Source organism: Elgaria multicarinata, chromosome 2 (genome assembly GCF_023053635.1).
Source record: "Elgaria multicarinata webbii isolate HBS135686 ecotype San Diego chromosome 2, rElgMul1.1.pri, whole genome shotgun sequence".
Lineage (NCBI taxonomy): Eukaryota > Metazoa > Chordata > Lepidosauria > Squamata > Anguidae > Elgaria > Elgaria multicarinata.
Genome location: NC_086172.1, coordinates 70,326,500 through 70,340,420, shown reverse-complemented (window position 1 = coordinate 70,340,420; position 13,921 = coordinate 70,326,500). Strand labels below are relative to the sequence as shown.

Sequence of the window (13,921 nt, the reverse complement as noted above, 5' to 3'; positions counted from 1 at the left end):
CATCTCTATTCTCAAGGGTCCTGTGTCCTGCACAAGTATACATGCACACACTTTCCCCAGTCCTGTCTCTGAGTATCCTGCTAGCCTTCGCTCCCTCTACTTGTTGATCATTTGCACCATTTTTTGTACTGGGCTTTTATTTTTATTTTTCTCAAAGCCTCTCCTAGACCACATTTGCTTCAATGTGTGTGCTCCATCAGTAGTCTGATGTTATCCTACCCCATCCCAGAATTCAGAGAGGATCACACATCGCTGATGAAGTTGACCAGAGTTTTGGAAGGAACTGGGCACTTAGCAGTTAATGAACATAAGAACATAAGAAGAGCCATTCTAGATCAGACCAAGGGTCCATCCAGTCCAGCACATGCTGCTGGAGGTAGCATATAGCCATCAGAACTAGTAGCCATTGATAGCTTTATCCTCCGTGAATCCAGTCCCCTTTTAAAGTCATCCATAGTGGTGACCATCGCTAACCAATGGAGCGGGTTATTGATATTTCACTATGTTACTTTATGCCAGGGATATAGAACATCTAGCCCGGGATCCAAATCTGGCTCACCTTGATTCCCAATCTGGCGCCCTGGAGTCATACCTCTAGCTCCCCCCCCCCCCCGGAACAACTGATCATTTGATGTTTCCTGGGCATAACCTCAGGGTGCCTGTACAGTTTTTTCCCCAGTCTAAAAGTTGAAATGCCTCTCCAAAGACTTAGTTGCTGGCATAAGAGCTTTAAGGTGCAACCTTGTGGCTGACTGAGGAATGCTGGGGCTTGTAGGACCTTTTTCTATCTAAACATGCATAGGATTGAACCTTTAAGTGGTAATTTTGGCTATACCCCTTTTGCCTTTGGCCATTCCTACTCTGGAATGTCCACTTCCCCCAAAGCTTCTTCTAAATGAAATCCATCCCTCCGGGCTGAAATAGATTCAACACCTCTGCTTTTACACTCTCTCTCTTTTCTTGATAAACCTTTTGTTGCTGAATCTTCCTGCAGCCAGTATGGCTTACGGAAAAATGTCACAGTCATCAGTCCATTCTTGCTCTCTTCTTCCACCTCTATATTGTTCATTCATTTAGGGCAAAGTTTAGAAAACAGGGAAGTTTGAAACCTCCCTCCTACTCTGTTCAAACACAGCTTTCCTCTATAGGGTGCAACTATTAAAAAGTCTGAAGAAGGCAGCTGTGCACGGTGCTGGTTCTGCCATATCACCAAGAAACCTCCCTGTCCCAGGAGCAGTTTTGTTCAGGGGGGTGGGGGGATGGGGGGATGTGTTGCATCCCTTAATGAATAAATGGCACACTAATTGATGAACATTCACATGGCATTTCCAGAAATAAAATGGTGGACGTCTTGACTGAACCATAGGGGAGAAGCCAGGCTGACTGCTTAGCCAGCATTTGGTTTGCATATCTGTCATTTGAATTGCAAGGCCAGGGCTATATGTTGGCTAAGGGATGTGCTATAAAGTCTCTCTCTCTTTTTAATATTGTATCTTTCATTCTGGGAACATGGAGTGCAATTGGCATTCAGCACATCTGGTCTCCCTCCCCCCTCCCCCATTTGTTTTCTGTACAGCATCCAAAATAAACATTATATGGCAGTTGTAACAGGGATGAAAGGCAATTAAGAAGTTTCCCCTGGATTTCCCTGTGTTTTGAGGAAACTCGATCTGGAGTGGCCAAGGGTGGTGAACCAAGGGGCTTATTAACTGGTTTACTAGAGAGTCATGATTTCTAAGGGAGAACTTGCCCATTTCCAGCGATTGTGCTTAAAAGGAAGGGCAGGTTTTTTGGAATTCCTAGCCATTTCCTCCTCCTTTGGATCGGATTCCTTTTTCTATTGTATCTACATACAAAGTTCTTGAGTAACTGATTTCTTTCTCCTACACAGTTGATACTGATTCATTGTTTCCATGATAACACAAGAGAACTATTTCTCACTTCAGCATTTTTAAAAAAATTCAAGAGCAATGAAGGGATATATATATATATATATATACACACACACACACACACACACACACACATACACTCTTTAGAAGCAAAATTTGTGAGGAATAATGTTTGGGTGTTTTTAAAATAAAAATATGGCAAGATCCAGCCAAAGCTAAGCACTCTTTAACTGCCATTTATTTCAACTGCAGCAACCTAAGTGCAAGTTTGGGGCCTAAAAGAGCTTAATGAGATCTAGAGTGTTGGTTATGCACCAGGGAGATTTCTGCTCAAGTTTCTGCTTGGCCAGGAAGCTCACTTGGTGTCCTTAGGCATGTCATTTTCTGTCTCTCAGCCTGTCCTACTTCATAGGGATATTATAATAATAAATTTGGTTTAAACCCCATGTATACCATCCCAAGGAAAGCTGTGTTATGAATCTGAGAGAACGATAGATCTGATAAATCTGGCCACAATTGACTTGTTCAGCACTTTTGCCTTGAGATAAAGGTGTGTTTACATTAAGAGGAAATCATGTTGCTTACCTTGGGCATTTGTGCTTCCGGCTTTTTGGTCCTTTCAATGGCGCAATTTGCAACAGATACCACGGGATAAGTCCTGGTCATTCACAATGTCATGTAATCGACCCGCAAACTTCCATGAGTCGTCAGTCACAAGCATGCTATAAATCATTTGTTTAGAAAAGCCCAAAGAAATCTGAAGATGGAAAAAGTAATTATCCTTTTGGCACCAGCCTTTCCCATTTAAACATGCGTAATGGAGAAAATTGGAAGATGGGGTTGCCTAGGCTATTCCTTTATATATCAATAGAGATAAGGGTAGGAGCAGAATTTCCTTAAAGGTGGACAATGTCATTGAATCCTTTAATCTTAATATAATATGAGGTTTCTGTCCTATGCATACTTACCCAGGAGTAAGTCCCATTGAACTCAATAAGGCTTACTTCTGTGTAGCCCTACATAGGATCTGCAGTAGATTAACCTAGTAGAGTAGATCTACATAACTGAGTAGACCGACATAGGTATGAAAGTGTTGTAGATTAAATCCATGTTTCTAATTAATCATCTCACAATGTAAAGAAGTTTGCACTTTAGAGATTTCTTTCTGCATGTTCCCTTCCCATGGGACAATTCTATTCTTCTGTTTCCCCATTGTGGGTCCTGAGAAATCTACTGACAGCCTAAGTCTTGCTCATTAATGAGTAGGAGGGGAGAACTGTACTCTCTGCTCAGCCCTTTGACTGCCTGTTACTGCTTAAAGTTTGCAGCACAGCAAGACACTGATCCCGCCTACTAAAGCAATTTACAGTGACGTGAGTTTTATTTGCTGAGGCTATAATTTTGTGTTTCCTGAAATAACTGCTAAATGTTCATCAAGGAGCAAATGCCTTTGGGCTGTCTTTTTGTGCAGTTCAAGCACTGTGTTTCATATCATCATACATGCACAAATGCACAAAGCTATTGTTTCCTTTTTAGCAGAGATGTAGAACAGCAGGTGTGTAGTTCTGGTTCCATCTGCCAACCGTAAGGTGAGGCTAAGAATTATTAGCTTGGAATTGTTAGCATCATAAAGAAGGCTTTAAAGGGGGTGTTCATTTACACAGGTGCCTTCATTTCAACCATCAGGTTTACTTCAAGGTTTTTAGAAATAGCCATTACGCCGGTTGCCTTCTACTAGGCACTGCCCCCAGATTGACCCGGAGAGATGTCAGACAGTGGAAGTGCCATACTGATGTCGCTCTGATTGAAAAAGTCAAGGTAAATCCCTGACTTTTTCAATCTTCATCTTTGCAGGAAAGCCCTGTGGTGGCTGCAAAGCTGTGCCTGCATCATCTAACTGGTGCAGCGTAGATCTGCAGCCACCATGGGACTTTCCCCATGTATAGACAGCCCCCTGGTGCCAAAAGGATAACAATGTTGGTGCCAGATGAACCTCTTTGGGGAGTTTATTCCATAAGTGAGATGCAACCATTGAGAAGCCCTCCTCTCTTGTAGTCAACCAGCTTGTTCTTTTTGTGGTACACCTGGAGGAGAGCCTCTGAACATGACCTAAGGGTCCAACCTTTAGATACTCTGGTCTTTTTAATCTGCTGGACCTACAGCAGTGGTTTTCAAATCTCAAATCCATTCCCAGTGTATATCTCCCTTGAAACCACTATGCATTGCAGCAAGTTTTGGAATGAATATAAGGCACATGCTTAGGTGAGATGTGGTGTCATTGCCCCTTTCATTGTGAAAGGAAACTCAAGAGCAGCCGTCCCTAACCTGATGTCCTTCAGATGTTTTAAACTTCAGCTTCCATCAGCCCCAGCCAGCATGGCCAATGGACAAAATGTCTTGAATTTGCAGTCTAAAAGAACTGGAAGGCACCAGGTTGGGGAAGGCTATTCTAGAGTGTGTCCAACAGGTGCTTGCAAATGCACATTACAAGGGAAGATTGGCAATGGTGGCAGAGATCTGTGTTTCTTGTGACCCCTTCCCTACCCCACCATTACTGACCTCCATAAGTTTTACTTCATGTACTAAGTTGATTTGATTTTCTCTATTTAGGGTTAGAGAAACGATGGGAGGTTGAGGAGGATCTCCTCAGGCAGTAGAGCTGGAATAGGTTTAAAGAACAGCAGAAATGTTATTGAATCTGTAGCTATATTTTGACCACTATACTGGATTCTTCCACATTATTTTCCTGAAACACCAACCTGTCTTGGCCCATCTCTAATTAGTTCCAGCCCTATCGGTTTACACCTTTAGTCTTGCTACCTGTTCCTTATTTCGTGGAATGGTTTGCAAATAAAAAAGGAACCATTCCTTGTAATAACAAACAGGTGACAAGCCTACATGGTGCTTGTTCAAACAACATGCTAAGCCACGATTAGGCCGCTAACCCTTTTGCAGAAAATGGCTAGTGTAGCCACTAGGGTTAGAAATTGTTCACATGACACAGTAAGCGAGAATATTTAGCTCAAAATGCTTAACCTCTGTGGCTTAGTGTGTCGTCTGAACAGAGTCATTGTTCCAATTAGGATAGAAATATTTGTATTTCCCTGTACCGTATTTCCCCCACTTCTGAGAGTTGCCTGAATTGTTAGTTGACTGAGGGCAAATCCAATGCGTGTTTAGATAACTCAAAGTCCAACAATGCCTAGCAGGCCAGCAGTTGTAAAACTTTTTTTCTATATAAACCCACATAAGATTGCACCCTAAGCTATTTGTTTTACTGACATACATTGGCTTACTGCCAGTGATAATGGAGGTGGCAACATAGCCATCAGGACTAGCAGCCATTGATAGCCTTCTCCTCCAGGAATTGATCCAAACCCCTTTTAAAGCCATCCAAGTTGGTGGCCATTACTACATCATGTGGTAGTGAGTTCCATAATTTAACTATGCGCTGTATGAAGAAGTACTTCCTTTTATTTGTCCTGGATCTCCCACCAGTCACTTTCATGGGATGACCCTGGCTTCTAGTATTATGGGAGAAGGAGAAAAATGCCTCCCTCTCCACATTCTCCATACCATGCATAATTTTGTACACCTCTATCATGTCTCCCCTTACTTGCCTTTGTTCATACCTCTGGTATTCAGAGGAATACTGTCATTGTACATGTACTCTCTGAACAAAGAAGATTCCCCCTAAGGTCACCATGAGCCACTTCTCTTCCCCAGTTACTGTGCATTTGAACTCAGGCAGGTTGGAAGAGAGAGGCTTTCAATGAGTGGGTGCGCTTCTCCAGTCTCTAGGAAAAGCCACATGGGTCTGTATTGTTCTGGGATTTGGTGCATTGTTTACAAACTCAGACAGATCTGTTCAGCTGCAATCCTGAACACATTTACAAGAGAGTAAGTCCCATTAAACTCAATGAGACTTACTCCTGGGCAGTGGTGTAGTGGTACATTTTTGAAGTGCAGATGCTCATCATGACGGCCCTCCATAGCCACACCCCCAAGTAGAGTCCAAAATTCAGGCTGAGCTGATCCACCAGTTCTAGGAGTTTTCATCCTCCACCATGAGCAGAGCTTTTATAAAGCTAATGGGTCATAATTGTCCATTCAAGTTCAAGCCACCCCAAAAATACTTACTGCAGGAAATAATATATTGTTGCTGTTTCCCCTCAGCTACTGCGAGAATTGCAGCTAAGCTCAGAGGGGACTGGGAAATCTTCAGGAGAGGGTGGTGACAGATGACGTGAGTGTCCTTGCAAATAAAAAACGTCCAGCACTGCATCCATGCGAGCTCTGCCTGCACAACACCACTGGTCCTCAGTAAACCTGCTTATGAGAGCACTGTTAATTTCCAGGTTTATAGCCACAGATGAATGGAATGGACACATGCACAGTGTCCTGTAACTGTTGCACAGATGGGGAGGGAGGGCTACTGGTTTTGAGCAAGCTAGATGGCAGAGAGAGGACTGCCACAGAAACACCAAGATAGCTCCGGCTGCTGCGGTGGTGTATGAGTTGTTTTTTTCCAGAGGGTTTCATAACAGGATTAAGCAATTTCCACGTCACACATGTTACCATGGATACTGTAAATCATTGTCATGCGTGGCTTCTCAGTCAGGGGATTTTGTATCCAGGAAGGCTCCTTATTTCGAGACAAACTTTTCTCCTCCCCCCCCCTTTTTTTTTTACCCCTCTCTTTGGCAAGGCAAGATGTTTTGATTCAGAGCTTCATAATCCCCTGCAAAACATGTGGATTACTTACTGGCTTGGACCGGAATGGGAAACAAAATTTGCAAATTTGAGTTCTGCCTATGTCATCTTCCTCCCCACCCACCACCTACCCCCACCCCCACCACGAACACCTTACTGGGACTGAATCATGTTAGGCTTGCAAATATAGCCAGCCTGATCCAAACCTGTAATAGACTTTGAGATTTCAGTGTGAGTGCCAAATAACTGAAGTTCAGTTCAGAGAAGACAAAGGTACTGTTAGTGAGTGGAGCATCTGCCCAGGTGAGTGGTAGTCATGATTTTCTGGAGGGGATTGTACTCTCCTAAAGGATGAATACCTTTGGGCCAGTGGTAGAGTAGATGATTAATAGCATGCAAATGGTCCTAAATTCAATTCCTGGCATTTCTGGGTATGGATGGGAAACCTGCCTGAAACCCTGGAGAGCCACTGCCAGTCAGTGTCAACAATACTGGGCTAGATGGACCAATAGACTGACTCACTGTGAGGCAGCTTTCTATGTTCCTATGTATCCCTCCCCTGGTTAAATATACTAATGTAGTGGAACATGGATGGACAGTACCTGCAAGTTATAAATCATTATGAAAGAGGAAGGAATTATTGTATGATTTTGTATTTTGCAAAACACAATAAATTTTAGAATCAACACAAAAAAAACAATTTATCCTTCTCCCTTAAGCCAAAAGTACAGGCTAATTACACTCAAGTTATTGTGCAATGATGTAATAATTGTCTAGACCCTTTCCAGTCTTGGTTTCAATATAGTTATGGGACTGAATCAGCCTTGGTTGCCCTGATGGATGACCGTTATTGAGAAAAGGACAGGGGAGAGAGCAATCCTGTTAGTTCTGCTCAACCTCTCATCGTCTTTTGATACCGTCAACTCCATAGGTTGGTCATTGGAGGCACTGTGTTACAGTGGTTCTGGTCCTACCTATGGGGCCGATTTCAGGTAACATTAGGTGATTATTCCTCACCCCACGACAATTGATATATGGGGTTCCACAGGGTACCACATTGTCTCCAGTGTTGTTTAATATCTGTATGAAGCTGCTGGGAGTGGTCATTAGGGGATTTGGAGCTAAATGCCATCAGTATGCTGATGACAAGTAGCTGTGTCTCCCTTTGACATCTGAATCAGGTGAGGCTGTGCAAGTCCTAGATCATTGCCTAGACACTATCATGGGCTGGATAAAGGCCAAAAACTGAAGCTGAATGCTGGCAAGACAGAAGCCCTGTTGGTGAGTGGATCCTGAGTTCGGGAGATAGGCTTATTGCCTGTTCTGGACAGGGTTGCACTCCCTTTGAAATATCAGGTTTGTATTCTGGGGGTAATCCTAGATCCATCACTGTCACTGGAGGCCCAAGCGACCACGGTGATTTGGAGTGCCTTTTACTAGCTTTGGCTGGTTCATCAACTCCAGACTCTCCTGGACAGGGATAGCTTGGCTACAACAGTACCATTAGTTATCTCAAGACTGGATTACTGCAGTGCGTTCTATGTGGGGCTGCCCCATATGGGACTTTCCAACATATGTAATCCGAAGCAATTTCATTTTAGTTATCATTCATCCTCATTATCTCCAACTTATTTAGAGGGGGTCCCTAAGCCATGACTTACTTGGCCTGTTCCTAAATCTGGCCCTGCCTTGCAGCTGTATACAATTGCTTAAGAAAGACTTTGTACAGAAATCCAGGATTGTTTGGTTCAAAAAGACGAACAAGCATAGCTTTAGGAGTTACCCGTGGTCTTAGACGGAGAATTCTTTCTTTTCCAGGTCTGACGTATTGGCACCATGGCTACAAGTGCTGTTCCAAGTGAGAACCTTCCCACGTACAAGCTGGTGGTGGTTGGAGATGGGGGCGTGGGGAAGAGTGCCCTCACCATTCAGTTTTTCCAGAAGATCTTTGTGCCAGACTATGACCCAACCATTGAAGATTCCTACCTGAAGCACACAGAAATAGATGGGCAATGGGCGATTTTGGACGGTGAGCCACCTATTGTGATTTTTATTTATTTATTGGCTTTTAATCTGATGATGCACAATCCTTGCAAGTATGTAGTTTCTATATACATCTTACTGCCTGCATCTATGTTATAACTCAATACAGCATAAATGTAGTACACAATCAGTTAGACTCCAAAGTGACAGCAGCTGATGGCAGCTGGCAGAGGACGGATGGAGAACTCTGTCCCTGCTTGCGGCAGTCCATGTCCATTATTATTATTATTATTATTATTTATTTATATAGCACCATCAATGTACATGGTGCTGTACAGATTACACAGTAAATAGCAAGACCCTGCCGCATAGGCTTACAATCTAATAATACTCTAACCATTACACCAGACTCTCAAGCAAACTTGTTTTGGTGTTCATGTGTGTATATTTTTAAGTAATTAAATTGAAGTCATCCCTGAAATCTACTCAGCTCTTATTCTGCAGCTTTGTCTGTGTGCTTGTTTTTTAAGCGCATATGAATTTGGAAGGCACTCCTTTGGCTCTGAAAAGAAACAATACAAACATATATTCTTTCCTGGAATAATAATAACAGTATAGGAAGTTATTATAACAAAGCCAGGTGCCATCCATAAAGTATGGATTACTATTCCAGGGATGTTTTATGAGAGCAATTACCACTTCCTCTGTATACACCTATTTTCATTATTTCCCTCCTGGGGTCAGCATGTCCAGTTGCTAATGAGCGAAAGGTATTTGTATGCATGCAATACATATGCATGCACAGCTGGAATCCAGTAATCACTCTAGCTACACAAATTTGCTTCACTAACATTAAGCAGTTTTGATCAGGCAACTCAGTTTATTCCTGTTTTCTGCCACCACTGCCATGACCACCATCTTTGAATCTGATGCTATCAGAAGGGACTTTATTTTGATTTTTAAAAATCTTTATTTTATCAAAGTCATCCCAAGTTTGGAGCCAGAGTGCAATGCCTTAGCAAGGCAGGACTTACAGAAGTCTCTTGAGCTACTTGCTTCACATGAAAGGGAAAAGAGAAGCTGGAAGGATTTTTTTTTTTTTTAAGATGCAGAAAGACTTATGATGTAAACTTTAAGTATAAGGTAGCTTGTCCTGCTAGATTATCCACTGGGCATCTTTACAATCTTATGAATTTAGGGCTGAAATATTAAGTCTACTTAATTGGAAACAAATTCCATTGAAATCAACAGGACCTCAGCAAATCTGATTTGGACAAGGTACTATGTTATGAAGGCAGAAATGTGGAGGAAAAGGCACCGTAGACCAATGGCGAAAGAGGAGGCAAACTCCAGTGCTCAGAACAGAGATAAATTTATTTTGCTCTATGTATTTCGGAGCGATTACCTCCTTCTTCAGGAGCTGTTTTGAGTTTCCTGGACTCCTAGGACAACAATATTTCCTCCTTTTTCGAGTGCTGTAAATGCTGTTTTTTGAGCTTTTGAAACCATAATCATGAAAGATGCGTTTTCGTTGCCACAGACTTACACGGCAACCCTTCTGGAAATTAAATCCTGGGTTTTTATGCTCTTGTTCTAACTGAAGAAGCATGGAATCCGGATGTATATATCCATGTTTGCTCAGAAATAAGTTCCACTTTGTTTAGTGGAGCCCAATCTCAGACAAATGTGCATAAGGTTGCAGCCTAAATTCCTCCCATAAGCTCTATCAGCATTTCTTGCTATGTTTTGCTTGGCCCACCTCTATATGCACTATTGCTTCACACTGAAATCTTGTCGTTTTGGCTGTCTGCTTCTGCACAAATAGCAAAACCAGCTTGGGAATGATCTGACCAGAAGGGAAAGGGTCAAAGATTTTTCTGAAAGTTTTCAGTCTTGTGTGGTGGTTGTCACTAAGAAGCTTGTGTTTGTTTTGTGTTTTAAGAAAGTCCATTTTCTCAGTCAGCTATATTTCCACTTAAGATTTTGCCTTTGCTCTACAGGTCTTTTTTTTTTAATGACTTACCACTTTTTGATTGTTGTAAGAAGAGTCTCGCCTAAGAAAAGTGACAGTTGCCACATAGCAAAATGCCACAGCAAGGCGACACGACAAGGCCAGGTTCTAAATTAGGTGGGGGGGGGAGAGGAATTGTATTACCAAAAATGTTGACCAAACAGGGCATCAATTTGCACAAGATTTGGATATGCAAATGTATATGTATAGTTGTAAATTTAGAAATAACTACCGTATTTCTTTGATTCTAAGACACACTTTTTTCCCCATATAAACATCTCTAAACATGGGGTGTGTCTTAGAATCGCGGGTGCGTTTATTATTTCTTAGAATCAAAGCTTTTTTTTTCTGTTGGTGGTACTGAAATTAGTGTGCGTCTTACAATCGATGGCACCTTACAATTGAAAGAATACGGTATAATTTAAGCATCGCACCATAGTGGAGAAGACTGACCAAGTGACCTGTGTGCCTGCTCAGTCTGCTGTTCAGGTGACAACTGTGGATGGATGTTTTACTTTAAATCAAACTTGGAATGGTCAGCACATCAAACCTTCAAATAGAAGACAGTCCTCTGATAGCTCTCCAAAAGAGAGGGCTGTGTTTGTAAAGTAGGACAAATCCTCTAGGCCTTCTCAGTGGCTGTCAAGGTAGCCTAGGTTGCCCCCCTCTCTGTCGCCCTTCCATCATCAGGCAAAGACTTTTATTATGTAGCGCACCATGTACACTGATGGTGCTATATAAAGAAAGAAAGAAAGAAGACATTTTTATTCAGGCAGGCCTTTGGCTTAGGGTTAGGGAGATGAGATTAACTTCCAAAGGCAAAGGCATCCACTTCCCTGGAAGCTGCAGTCTTTGATGTGGAATCTATTGCTTCCTAATCGTAATCCCAATTTGTGGCTACCTGTTTCCTATAGCACTGTTGCTTTCAATGGAACTTGTGATTAACTTTTGCAGGTCATACCCAGAATCTGGAGCACTCCATCCAAGCTCTTAATCGATTTCTACAGCAGTTCTTTCCGTGCTACTCTGGCTCATCAGTTCCTCAAATCTGTGGCCTGTTTAAAAAAAAAACAACCCACAGACTCTGACCTGGGGCATTGAGACTTGGGCTGCCATGCGAAGCACCTCTTAAACCAGGGGACGGCAACCTGTGGCCCTCCAGATGTTTTTGGACTGCAACTCCCATCAGCACTCACTATTAGATATGCTGGCTGGGGCTAATGAGAGTTGAAGTCCAACATGTAGAGGGCCACACATTGCCCTCCCCTGTTTTAATTTTATTATTGCATTTATATCCTGCCTTATTTCCTCTTGCAAGGAACCCAAGGAGGCTGACCCTGCCGTCCTCTTCTCCATTTGATCCTCACAACAACCCTGTGAGGTAGGTTACGCTGAGGCTCAGAGACTGTCCCAAAGTTATCCAGTGTACTTCAGCCCTGAATGGAGACTAGAACTTGGGTCTCCCCAGTCCCATTCCAACACTCTAAACACTACACCACAACTGGCTGTCTCCATGCTCTCTCCATGCATACGTCCATGTCTATACTAAATGCATGGAGGAGATGGGACTGCTCCTGTCCTGTCGTAAACATCCCCACACTGTCCCCACTACTTCGCATCCATGCACTTGAGCAAGGCGTGTGGTAAGGAGTGCCTACATGCACACCCTTGGACTCTCCTTTTCACACATCCTGTGAGCATCAGGGGCAGGGCAAATAAGAGTTCCACCTCCCTCCACATATTTAGCGTACACATGGAGGCATTTATGAAGAAGGTGTTGCTTTCTAGTAATTCAGGGGTGGGCATGCACTGTGGTCTGGCTGGCCTTCAATGGGCATGCACTGCTTCCTGCCAAGGCACCGCTGAAATGTGGCGATGCAGTGGCAGCAAAGCAATCGGTGGTTTGCCACTGAAATCCACTCAATTTTGGCAGTGCGACACAAGAGAGGCCGAAGAGGACCAAATTTAGCTATAAAATTTGGCCCTTTTCCATTTTCATAGCACCACCAAAAGTTGGCAGCTGATTGCTTTGCCCTTGCACTGCTGAATTTTGATGGTGCAGCAGCAGGGATATTGCCCTCAGGCAGGAGTGGAAATTTACCCCTGGACCTCCCAAAGTTGGCGTGCCCTGAAGTAAAGGCTTGGCCAATCCTTCTGTGGCCTGATGCCCGCCAGATGTTTGAACTACAACTCCCATCAGCCCTAGGCAATATGGCCAGGGGTCAGGAGTTGTAGTCCAAAACATCTAGAGGGTACCTGACTGGGGACGTCTGATTTAGAATACACAATTTGGTATGGTATAAGGTATTATTTTGGGGATGGTGATTAAAAATCTTGTTTGTTTGTTTGTTTGTCTTTTTCCTTTCCCTCATTAGTCCTGGATACTGCAGGCCAGGAAGAATTCAGTGCAATGAGAGAGCAGTATATGAGGACAGGGGATGGGTTCCTTATAGTCTATTCAGTCACAGATAAAGCCAGCTTTGAGCACGTGGACAGGTTCCATCAACTCATCCTCCGAGTCAAAGACAGGTGGGTGTCCTGGATCAGTGCGAGCTTTGAATCCAAATGAATTCTGTTGGGGAACAAGAACCTTGAAGTCCTAACTTGAGATAATTACATGTCATTGACTTTGCATACTGTACTGATCATAGGTATTTTTATTTGTGGTAGGAAGGTCATCATTTTTTACTTCACATTTTTATGAGCCATCATTTGACTTTGGCTCAGTTCAGACAACACATTTCTCAACAGTGGTTTTACACCACCATTGAGAAATGTGTTGTCTGGCAGGAAAACTCCACCCGACAGTGGAGATGGGTTTTTTTTGAAAACACTCCATGCTGAATATCCACGCTGTGCAGAGGAGAGTTCCTGCACAACTGTTGTGTTGCATATTGTGTGGCGGGCTCCGTGGAGTTTTCTGTTGCGTTGAGTTGACTTTTCCCTCTCGCTACAGAGTACCCTGACAACAGCAGTGAAAGGAGTGAGTGCTGCTCTAGGAATGCTGCCAGGTTTGTTTGTTTTTTTGCAGCAATGGCTGATTGGATACCATCGGGAGGACCAGGGGAGGGCGGAGGAACTGTCAATCAAACATTGCAGTGGATTTTACTCAACTCCATGGTAGCCCACAGTCATACAATTGTGGAGTTAGAACATGTTGTATGAGAACTACCTCCTAATATCTCAACTGTAGAGAAATATGTTGCCTGAACTGAGCCTTTTAATCCATTAATTATGTTTAAATAAATCTTCAGATTACCAAAACTAATTATAGGTGTTCCTCCTGAGGTTTTTCAAAGGAATATCATAGTGCTTCTTATAC

At 43.0% G+C, this 13,921-nt stretch overlaps 1 protein-coding gene across 1 annotated transcript in view; it reads left to right on the top strand.

Moving 5' to 3' along the window:
• MRAS (muscle RAS oncogene homolog) overlaps positions 1–13,921 on the top strand; it is a 53,501-nt gene that overhangs the window by 25,191 nt on the left and 14,389 nt on the right. Inside the window, exons 2-3 of the mRNA XM_063116695.1 lie at positions 8,424–8,634; positions 12,975–13,128. Of these exons, the coding sequence (XP_062972765.1) occupies positions 8,442–8,634; positions 12,975–13,128 (347 nt within the window). The 5' untranslated portion in view covers positions 8,424–8,441. The remainder of the gene's footprint in view (positions 1–8,423; positions 8,635–12,974; positions 13,129–13,921) is intronic.